The sequence below is a fragment of the Zea mays genome, chromosome 9 (assembly GCF_902167145.1).
Source record: "Zea mays cultivar B73 chromosome 9, Zm-B73-REFERENCE-NAM-5.0, whole genome shotgun sequence".
Taxonomy (NCBI): domain Eukaryota; kingdom Viridiplantae; phylum Streptophyta; class Magnoliopsida; order Poales; family Poaceae; genus Zea; species Zea mays.
The window spans coordinates 127180066-127192050 of record NC_050104.1 but is presented as its reverse complement, the minus strand read 5'-3'; the positions used below and the strand labels follow the sequence as shown (position 1 = coordinate 127192050).

Below are 11985 nucleotides of genomic sequence, written 5' to 3'. Positions count from 1 at the left end.
ATAGCATTTTTAGCTACTCTATTTATTTATTTATTTAGTAGCTAAACTTAAAAAATTGCAGTGCTAAAGTTTAGGAAAAATGGACACTTATCTACATCTTATATCTTATGTTTCAAACTTCAATGCAGATGCACGAGCTGTCGAACAGACCCGCGGTATCGCCAAGTATTCCCTTGCAGGAGTAACGGATAACCAACCCCTCAAACGGTTAAACCCATGCCGCTAATCGACGCCGCCGCCTCGGCGGTCGCGCCGCCCCCACCCCGGCGAGTGGCTCAACTCCGCTTCTTCAGCACTCGCAGACCCGGAATCCTATCCCTAACTGCCACCAGCTGCTCCCCCTCCCCTCCGCCCCCGGTCGCTGCGGAGGTGCCTGCGCCGCCACAGGAAGCGAAGTCGAAGCCGAGGCCACGGCGGTACCCGAAGCAGTACCCCGGCGAGTCGGTGGGCGTTGCTGAGGAGATGCGCTTTGTCGCCATGCGCCTGCGTAACCCCAAGCGCACCACCATAAAAGACAAGTCGGGGACGGAGGACGCGGACGCCGGGGCGGGGGTGTCGGAGGGCGAGGCTGAGGAGGACGACGGCGGCGGCGTGAAGGAGGAACACGAGGAGGAGGATGAGGGCGAGCTCGAGGAAGGGGAATGGATGCCCAGCATGGAGGGGTTCGTGCGATACCTGGTGGACAGCAGGCTCGTCTTCGGAACCATCGAGCGGGTCGTGGCCGAGTCCACCGATGTCGCCTGTGAGTCACAGTTCTCATCCCCATTCTTTGCTGCGAGTGCCATTTTGATTAATTGTCGTGGCCTGTGATTTTCCGCAATTAGAATTTCGGTCTCGGTCTTTGATTTGCGTATGTGCTTCACTGCTTTTGCGTGTATGTTGGCTACATTTGGATACTCGCACGCATATTGCTCTTATCATACTGTGTCATTGTCACCTCTGTGAAAGGATTGCTAGTTGAAGATATGTTATATTGAGGTTGAGGGAACCAATTGTAACTGGTGTAGAGGGAAACCTCTCATCCTGTATTCTATCTCACAATTTCTTTTCTTTGTATATGGTATCATAATCGGACATGGATATTGGCGGAACACTGATGGTTCCCTAACAAATATTCGTTCCAATTCCGAATTGTAAGTCGTTATGTCTTTTCTAGACACAATACATTTAAACATTAATATATACCTACCAAAAGCTATGTACCTAGAAAATCCAGAGCAACTTAAAATTTGGAATGTGGGGAGTATATAGCACAGGAACCTAATGTGGATGGCGATGATTACGTTTACTTGTTCAAATACTGAGCAAAACAACCACCACCATATGTTGCACATTTACTGATCATTCAAAACTCAACATATAAAATATGGTCTACTACACTAGAATTTGAACAAACACATTTAGCAATATAGAGTGTGCAGTTCAAGACGACGACACCTCAAGTTCTGTAAAATTAGCTAAATGACTTAGTGCTGTAACCTATTGCCTTTCCATTTTTAGAGGAAGCTATAACTATCCCTAGACGTAGTTGGCTAGACTCCTGTGCAAAAGGCACAATTGCCCATTGATCCTGGGTGAGCTTGTTAGGTTTCCAGGTGTCGGCAATGGATTGGACAGTATCTTTGTAATTTGTACTTCCTGGATAGCTTCAATCCCTATGGATACATCTTCCTGGCTAAGAACTATCTATTCTTTTTGCACATCTCATTCTATTAGATTTGACTACAATACCACATCTCATTCTATTATATTTTACTACAATACCACATCTCTTTCTATTATATTTGACTAAAATAGAGTACACTCGGAGTCTGATATTAATAATAGGAGTGACTTCTGTAGCATCAACCTGGAGATACACTGCAAACCATGCAACGTGTGACATAAGTACATAACCCAGGGTTCAGTTTGTAGCATTGTCATTGTGTGGACTGCGGTACTTGTGGTATCCCAGTCCAATTTGTGATAGCTGGACAGCAATGTCAATGGCATGCATAGAGTAAGATGTGTTACACCACAGAAATGTACTACATTTCTGTATTGGTGTTGTCACTGGCTAATGGTGTAAGGTGCATTCTGAGCAGTGAAATGAGACATGTTATTGAATTCTCTGTGTGTAGTGACTATCATACCGTTCACACATTCCTTAGGATGCCAGGAATGTAGATGGCAGATCATAATAATAAAAAGGAAAAAGCCCAAATTACTCCCCTCACATGGACAGTGTTCACATAACCATCTAAAATAATTTTTAGTTCATTTTACCCCTCCACCCCTTTGAGTTGGATCAATTTACCCCTCAGCAAAATCTGTTTTTTTATTTCTTTATGTACAAACCGAGTTTTCAGTTCAAATTTTGTTGGTTAGTAGCTAATAGCATAATTTAGCCTAGAAAAATACATTATGAATTTTTATAATTATTTTGAAAGGCTAGAGATCAGACTAGATGATAATTTTAATGGTATAAAACTAAATATGAAATAATGATAAAAAAAATTTAACATATTTTTTGAACGTAAGTTATGATGTTCCCAATCACATAAAAAATGTGAAATTAAAACTCAACTTGTACGTGGAGAAACAAAAAAGGCAAATTTGTTAAGGGGTAAATTGAACCAACTCAAAGGAGTGGAGGGGTAAAATGAACTAAAAATACTTTAGGGGGTTATGTGAACATTGTCCATAGGTGAGGGGAGTAATTTAGACATTTTTCTAATAAAAAATACTTGGAAGGTGTTACCATGTTGGTGCACTTGAGTTGTTGAACATATCTACGAACTACAAAGATAGGCATGTGGTTCATTCAAATGTCTTGTTTCAAACCTCACCAATCAGAAAATGTTGTTTGAAAACAATCATGATATCCTTCCTTGCCTTCCAAGCACCTCAATTAGATGCTTCACAAATGCATAATTTGCATGAACTCTTCCAAACATTTTACGGCGTAAGTTTAAGGTTCACAGCTCAATATTTCAAATCTGGATCTAGCTCCTGAGGGGGAAAATAACCAAATTACTGAAACATAAATGACAGCTAATTACTCACATATAATTAATTTAATGTTCATTCAGATGTTTACTTCAGGAAAAGTGGTTTGGAGCGTTCAGCTAGCATTTCAAAAGATTTGGAGTGGTTCAGAAAACAAGGGATTGCAATCCCAGAGCCGAGTACTTCGGGATCAACTTATGCAGCTTATCTGACTGAACTGGCTGAGAGCAACGCTCCTGCATTCCTCTCTCATTATTACAATATCTATTTTGCTCATATAACTGGAGGTGTCACAATAGGCAATAAGGTAACACACTGTCTTATTGCTTTTCAAGTTTAATGCCACTTATCTATGCCATTGCCAGAATGCTAAAATATAGATATTGCAATTATAGATTTCTTATCTAGATATGAAAAGTCTAAGCTCCTCCAATTTTCAGTTATATGAGATTATTTAGGTTTTCGTACCATTGCAATGCAGTTAAACTGTTCAAGAAATGCCAATGTCCCCCCTCCCCTGGAACAGATAAACTTGGTTCTGACATGAAACATATATTTTGCAACGTAACCTATGTTTTCTGTGGCATTTGACACTCTAGTAAGGTGGCCATTGTTGTATTCTGAGGCATTAGGGCCTGTCACTTGTCATGCTGTGTGTCTGGAATCTGCATTGTCTGACCTCCACATGTAATTTGACTTACCCACCTCTCAGAGCTCAGGCCAATAGCTTCCATCCTTCATTTTTTTCTCTAACATGCAAAAGAGAAATGTATTTTGTAAGAAAAACAGTCCCTTAAAACACCCCTCTATGTCACAAAGGAAATAGGATGGGGCAGAAACATATCAAGAAGACAACCACCTGGTGTCGCACCACAAAACAACCCAAAGCTGGATTAATAAACCTAGTCCTAACCCATGACCTATGCTAAGGCTAATCACATCAACAACAACGATAATGACAAAGCCTTTTAGTCCCAAGCAACCCAACAAAAACCACAAGTCAAGATTCAGACATATGGATAGCAATTTTCCATGCACTCCTATTCAAGGCTAATCTTTGGGTATGTATCCTTTCAAGTCTTTTTTATTGCCTCTTTCCACGTCAACTTCGATTTCTCCTGCCTGTCTCCTTTTGTTATCGTGTCTTAGGATTCCACTACACACTGGTGGCTCTGGGGATCTCTGTTGGACATGTCTAAACATCCTAATCGTTGTTGGATAAACTTTTCTTCAATTGGTGTTACTTCTAGTTACCACATATAACATCGTTTTGGACTCGATCCCTTCTTTTTATGACCATAAATCCAATACAACATATACATTTTCATAACATTTATCTGTTGAACAAGTTCTCTTTTTGTAGGCCAATATTTTGCACCATACAACATAGTAGTTATAATCATTGTCTTATAAAACTTGCTTTTTAGCTTCTGTGGTATTCACTTGTCACATAAAACGCTAGATGCTTGATGCCGCTTCGTACACACTGCTTCGATTCTATGGCTAACAGCTTTATCGAAACTTGTGTCTCTCTATGGCATTGATCCTAAATTCCTAAATACTGAAAGGTATTCTTCTTGGGCACTACTTGATCTTCTAAACTAACATATTCTTCTTCATGTGTAGTAGTGTCGAAGTCACATCTTGTATATTCGGTTTTAGTTCTAGTGAATCTAAATCTTTGGACTCTAGAGTCTCCCACCACAACTCTACTTTTCTATTTACTCCTGCCTGACTTTCATCAACTAGCACTACATCGTCCGCAAAAAAACATACGTAAGGGATATACCCTTGTATGTCCCTTGTGACCTCATCCATCACCAAGACAAAAAGGTAAAGGCTCAAAACTAACCCTTGATGTAGTCCTATTTTAATCGAGAAGTCATCCTTGTCTCCATCACTTGTTCGGCACTAGTCACAACATTATACATGTTCTTAATGAATCCAACATATTTTGGTGAAACTTTATGTTTGTACAAAGCTCACCACGTAACATTCTTTGATATTTTGTCAAAACACCATAAACTAAATTCATCTTTGATACCATCCTCCATTGAAACATTGGAGTTAAGAGTTTCTAAATAGAGGTGGAATTTAGGATAGCAATCCCATGACAAGTGCAAATACTTCTCTTAGGGCATGTTTGGGAGCAAGGTGATTAGAGGGGCCACAATCCCCTTGCTATTCAATTTTAAATAGCAAGGGGATTTTAGCCTCTCTAATCCCCTTAGTTTCCCTTAAGGAGAAGCCGACTCCTCAGGGTAAAAATATGGAGGTGATGACCAGCAAGTCTAGGATAGTGCAAAAGAACCAATTGGGCCATGTGAACCTGGGGCATCTGTGTGTAGAGCCCTTCATCTAGATTTTGCTGGCCCAAGTTTTGGTGGGCCACATGCTAGGTTCAGGGATGGAGCCAGAAATATATTAGGCGAGGCTGAACTAAACCGCTACAACGACATATTCGCACTAAACCACTCACAATAGACAAATATAGTAGTCTTATATTGAAACATCGATGAACGATGAAAAATGAAAATCATAAAACACATAATGATAAATATATGATGCAATTTTAGGGGAGGCTTTAGAGGGGCTCTATGGGCTCAGGAGCGGTAGGGGGCTCGAGCCCCACCCGCTGCCACCGTCCCTGGCTCGGTTGCTTCTAGCCTTGTAACTTAAACATCACCGAGAAATTTATGAGTTTGGTGCATTGTATGTACCTGATGCATTATTTAACAAATTTTGGGGCTGCTGGTGTGCTTGTACCCACTATGAGGTCCACCTATATTTGGCCAAAAAAAGTTTCATCACCATGGTACTTGAGGTCCACCTGCAGTATCACAATCTACAATTCGTGCTACACCTCGTTTTGCTCTCTGGGCATATACTGCCCTAGAATTTAGGTAGTGCCTGAATAGAAGCATAGTAAACTGATTTGTGAATTGAAAATTTGAAATAGATCTGCGAAAAGATTCTGGAAGGAAGGGATCTGGAGTTCTACAAGTGGGATACTGATGCTGAACTTCTACTAAAAGATGCCAGGGAGAAGCTGAATGAGCTCAGCAAGGTAGCAATAGATGGTAAAAGAAAATCATTTCCTGATTTCATTAGAGTTTATTCTGACGAGCAGCCCATGGTTTTTCTACTGTGCAGCACTGGACTCGGAAGGACAGGAACTTGTGCTTGAAAGAAGCTGCAAAATGCTTCCAGTACTTGGGAAAGATGGTCCGGTTAATTATCTTGTGAGCCGTTGTGTTTGTTGGATAAATCCCAGTTTAAGCTCGCGGCATGCATTAGAGGGACACTAGTATGGCTGGAGGCGGCGCAGTGCAGTTACTCTTGAGGAGTTAATATCCTTATCAACTAAATAACATGTCAGAAGTCTGGAGGGTCCTTTTTGGTGTAATAGATGAAGAGGGTCAGCGAGCACTATATGATTGACGCTGAAATGGCAGAACGCAATTGCTTCTTTTTTTATTCCGCGTGCGTAACTGCATATTTAGGAGGTATTTGGTTAGAGGGACTAAAGATTAGTCTCTAGTTTTTAGTCCCTTTTAGTCTTTTTTTTTGCCAAACACTAGGACTAAAATATGGACTAAAATGATTTAGTCTGTAGTCCTTCACATAGGTGCTAAAAGAGACTAAAATCTCATAATTATCATGTTGCCCTTATCTTTTTTATAGATAACTAATATTATGAGTATATTCTAAGGGTATTTGAGTCTTTAGATAGTGTATTTAATGACTTTAAAATCTATTTAGTCCCTAAAACCAAACATATAAGGACTAAAGTTTAGTCCTAGGACTAAAGTTTAGTCTAGGACTAATTGAAACCAAACATGCCCTTAATGCTGCTCGTGTTTGATGAGTGGGCCCTTGCTTGCGGCACTTTGGTCTGAAGATGATAATATCGTTGCTGCTGTGATGAGCAAGCTGCTGGATCATGTCATCCACGGGGACCAAAAGTTCGTCTCCGGTCCCCAGATGAGCTGCTGGATCAAATGGCTGACATCCTCCGCTACGTCTTAGCGTGGGTGCAGCTCTAAATTATATTTCTGTACACTGCTCTAGGTGTTTGAAAATACATCATGGATTCAAAGGTACCTGTACCTCGTTTTATGTATTGGATTCTGTGCACGTAAAAAGAAAATTTCATAAACAAGTGCATACTACTTTTTCTCGGATACACTGCAGATTTCATAATCTCTAGAAAACTAAACGCTGCCCTAGTTGTTTGTAGGGATGACAATTTAATCCGTGGATTCCAATATCTATCGGGTCGGATATCCGATGGATCCAGATATGGATATGTTTTTTGACCTATGAGTTAGACCCTTATCCAACCCGAGGTAAAGTGAGCATAGATTTAGATATTAAATCTCACTCGTGGGTTATCCGTTGGATATCTGAAATTAACCAATACTTCAAAAAAAAATCCAGACAGGTAGACAACCCAACCGGTTTGTTGTTGAGAGATACCCTATGGCAGTGTGCATGCTCCATGCTCCCCTATCTAGATCTCATAGCGCTAGCTCAAGTGCTCATCAATACACTAGGATCATATCATCAAAACTTTAGAAGGTTAAAGGCCAAAAGCAGAGGAAACATACAGACATGTATTTGTTGTCATTTAAGAATGTATTTGTTGACATGTAAACATGCACTTAAACTATTTATTTGTCATGCAGACACGTATTTGTTGATAACTAACAAATCATGCAAATATGTGCAACTTTCTGTCCTGAATTTATTATTGCAATTCAAGACATATTTTTTTTGTTATGTTGAGAATGTTGCTTGTTGAAGGACATATATATTTGTTTAATTTTTATTAAGTTTTTAGCTGTGCATATGGTGAATTGGGAAAAAAATTGATTAATTATGTTATTGAATTGTTGAAAATGTTTTTTTGTCATATCCGATCGACATCCAAAACCTGATGGGCATGGGCATAGATATGAATTTCTATTCTCGGATATAGTCACGGACGGATATTATCTGCGATCGTGGATATAGTTATGGGTGAATATTTGCAATATCCAATCCGAATTCGACCTGTTGCCAACCCTAATTGTTTGACCTGGTTTCGTCTGATTCTAGATGTGAGCTGGGATAAATATAGAGTTTGTTGAACAATGAGTTTGTGTCCCTCGTGGAAATATATTGTTTTTAATAAAAATCTATCTTCTTTTTTCCTGCTTTTTAGATATAATAATGTCACGCCGTTATTTTAGTTAGTTAATTAATATATTAATTAACGGTCACAGAATACATCCTGTTTTTTTGCGTGAGATTGCAAAGAACCCAACACAGCACTCTTTATTACTGATGAATAATTATCCTTGTCTCATTTAATGAACGCCGTAGTACGAAGAAACGGCGCTGCAAAAGCGGAAAATCCCATTGCTTTCCCGTCAAAAAACCACCGAGACGGCGAGACGCGTCGACCGAGAGGTAGGCTGGTGGCAGTGCGGGCGGCAGCGCGGGCGAGAGGCAGGCGAGAGGCCGGCGCCGGGCGATGACGCTCGCGTCCGACGAGAGCGAGCGGTATCGCCTCGCTCTCACCCGCGCTGGAGCGCCCGCCCGGGCGAGGAGGCGAGAGGGAGGCGAGGCACTGGCGGGGCGAGAGCGCCGGCGAGAGCGACGTGGCGCGATCTGATTGGTCCACGTGTCGCGATCTGATTGGTCCACGTGTGCTAGTCGTTGCAACTAGCCGTTTTTGACCATTTGGAGTCCAAAAAATTCGAAAAAATTGCAAAAAATCACAAATTTCATCTCCACTCCCTCTATATATACCCTACCCGGGTGGAGCTCATTTCACACACCATTCCATCTCATTTTTCTCTTCCAAACTCCCATTTCTTCACACAATGTCGGGTTGGTCCCCAGATTTGAACACCTTCACGGATCTCTTGCAGTCCGATGGGTCACCTACAACCCTTCCGTTAGATGAGTCTTCTTCACTACATCGTCGCTCCGATGTTTCAGCCTCACTCCCCCGTGCACTATTTCCGGCTGCGCGTCCACCACCATACCCTTATCCCTGTCATTTGTATCAATATCCACCGTCTTCATATGGTCAACCTCCAACTTCCCAAGCCGGAATTCAAGCCTCATTCCCGGTACGTCCGTATGCCCCTCCCCCACCTGCTGCGGACGGAAGTCAAGCTTCTTTCCAGATACCTCCATACGCCCCTCCTCCATATGCTCCACCTCCGTATGGAGTACCTCCTTATGCTCCATATGCTCCACCTCCGTATGGAGCACCCCATCCATATGCTCCACCTACGTATGGAGCACCTCCTCCAGTTGCACCTTTATCTGTTGGATCTGAAAACCAAGCTGAGGAAAATCCCGTGCCGAAGGAAAAGCGTCCAAAGAGGCTAGAGTGGACGAAGGAAGACGAGGAAAAGCTGGTGAGTGAATCGTTTCTCATTTATTTAATCTTGAAGAACTTGTGGGGTGGATTAGTGAAGGCCAAGCTTTTGAAGCAATGGAACATCCTAAAGGGTCGATCAACCAGAGATATGGATCCGGCTGAAAGACGTACCCATGGCAGGGCCGTAAAGATGGTCGAAAAAGAACTTGGTCTGCTAGATGACGAAGAAGAGGAACCGGAAGCGGAACGTGAAGAGGAGGAAGATGAGGATGAGATCGAGAAGTCCGATTAGAGTTATGTAATTTTATTTTAATTATCATGTCATTTTATTTTAATTATTATGTACTTTGTAATGTTTAATTCAATAAAAAATATTATGTTGTGTGTTTTCTGAGCGTTGAAATAAATCCACGTGAATTACTTAATTCTGAAATAGAAAAGCTGACATGGCTATAGCCTGAGGCTGTAGCCTGCTGCAGCCTGTGTACTTGAGAGCACCTAGAGGGGGGGTGAATAGGTGATCCTGTAAAAACTTAAACTTATAGCCACAAAAACTTGTTAAGTGTTAGCACAATGATTGCCAAGTGGCTAGAAAGGAGTCTCAACAAAACACAATACCACAAGAGATCAAACACAGAGATGACACAGTGGTTTATCCCGTGGTTCGGCCAAGACCAACGCTTGCCTACTCCACGTTGTGGCGTCCCAACGGACGAGGGTTGCAATCAACCCCTTTCAAGCGGTCCAAAGACCAACTTGAATACCACGGTGTTTTGCTTTGCCTTTCAATATCCCGTTTGCGAGGAATCTCCACAACTTGGAGCCTCTCGCCCTTACACTTAAGATTCACAAAGAAATACGGAGTAAGGGAGAAACTAGCAACGCACACAAGACTCAAAATCAGAGCAACAGCACGCACACAAGTCGCAACAAGAGCTCGCAACACAACTCAATGAGTCCACAACTCAACAAGAGCTCTAGATGCTATCACAATGAACCAAATGCGTGGAATCGATGTCTTGGTGCTTAGGAATGTTGTAGGAATGCTTGATGTACTCCTCCATGCGCCTAGGGGTCCCTTTTATAGCCCCAAGGCAGCTAGGAGCCGTTGAGAGCAGTTCTGGAAGGCTGATCTTGTCTTCTGTCATCGGGCGCACCGGACAGTCCGGTGCACACCGGACACTGTCCGGTGCCCGATTTCTTTCCTTAAATGTCGCAGCCGACCGTTGCAGATCTGGGAGCCGTTGGCGCACCGGACAGTCCGGTGCCCCCTTCCGACCGTTGGCTCGGCCACGTGTCGCGCGCAGATTCCGCGGCCGACCGTTGGCCTGGCCGACCGTTGGCTCACCGGACAGTCCGGTGAATTTTAGCCGTACGCCGTCGGCGAATTCCCGAGAGCGGCCACTTCGCTCGAGGCAGCCTGGCGCACCGGACACTGTCCGGTGCACCACCGGACACTGTCCGGTGCACCACCGGACAGTCCGGTGCTACAGACCGAACAGCCTTTTGGCTGTACACAGCCAACTTTACTTTGACTCTATTTCTCCTGTTTCAAGCACTTAGACACAATACATTAGTCTTCAAAACAATGTACTAAGGCTTAGAAACATACCTTTACTCTTGATTTGCACTGTGTCCATCCATGGGTATAGATTCACATTTAAGCACTTGTGTTGGCACTCAATCACCAAAATACTTAGAAATGGCCCAAGGGCACATTTCCCTTTCAATCTCCCCCTTTTTGGTGATTTATGCCAACACAACATAAAGCAACTAGAACAAGTGCAATATCACTTCAAATAAAAACTCAAATTTATTTTGATTCAATTTGGCATATATGGATCATTCCTTTGCCACCACTTGGTTTGTTTTTCAAATCAACCTCAAAATCCTATCTCTAAGTCAAATCCACTTGTAGAGACATCAAGAGAGGTTTTCCAAAGAATATTGATTCAAGATTCCAAAAACTCCCCCTATTTCCCATAATCAATACTTCTCCCCACAAGAAGTCAACTTTTGACAAGAGAGACAATAAAAGAGTTTTGAAAAAGCTCTATTCTACTATTTTCAAAAACTCTATTTTCAAAATTTCTCAAGTGGTAGCTGATCCATTTATCGCTTTGGCCTTTATTTTCTCCCCCTTTGGCATCAAGCACCAAAACGGGATCAATCTTGGCCCTTTAACCCCATTGCCTCACCAAAATCTTCAACTAAGAGCAAATAGGCAATAAGAGTATAAAGATGAACTTGGAAAAGTTACTCTTTTCATCGGAGTGCAGTGGAAGTCTTGCATGGTCCAAGTCCACCTTTTCCCTTTCAATCCTTCTTTAAGACTAAAGCATCAAACTCAAGCACAGGGTTAGTCTCAAAGGGTCAAGTTGTAACACATCTCCCCCTAAACATGTGCATCACTTTGCAACGGACTTGTGAGGTCCAGGGAGTGTTTGTACAACTTGAGCACCATTATTAAGCAACAAAATGCATAAGGAATATGATCAAAGGCATACACACATGTATGCTACAAATCAATCCAGGTTCCGCGAATCTAAGACATTTAGCTCACTACGCAACCTGCAAAAGGTCTTCTCATCTAGAGGCTTGGTAAAGATATCGGCTAG

General features: G+C 42.2%; 1 protein-coding gene across 1 annotated transcript; it reads left to right on the top strand.

Moving 5' to 3' along the window:
- Positions 1–205: 205 nt before the first annotated feature.
- LOC100272729 (uncharacterized) lies at positions 206–6382 on the top strand. Its single transcript, NM_001147182.1, has 4 exons — positions 206–742; positions 3072–3295; positions 5948–6055; positions 6142–6382. Exons 1-4 carry the CDS (start codon positions 217–219, stop codon positions 6232–6234), a joined length of 951 nt encoding a protein of 316 aa, NP_001140654.1. The 5' UTR covers positions 206–216; the 3' UTR covers positions 6235–6382.
- Positions 6383–11985: the final 5603 nt, after the last annotated feature.

Excerpts from the sequence above, each read along its gene's own strand:
- LOC100272729 (NM_001147182.1), top strand. The coding sequence starts at position 217 with ATGCCGCTAATCGACGCCGCCGCCTCGGCGGTCGCGCCGCCCCCACCC. Across the intron at positions 743-3,071 it reads CGAGTCCACCGATGTCGCCT|ATGTTTACTTCAGGAAAAGT; the intron begins GTGAGTCACAGT and ends ATGTTCATTCAG. Across the intron at positions 6,056-6,141 it reads AGCTGAATGAGCTCAGCAAG|CACTGGACTCGGAAGGACAG; the intron begins GTAGCAATAGAT and ends TCTACTGTGCAG.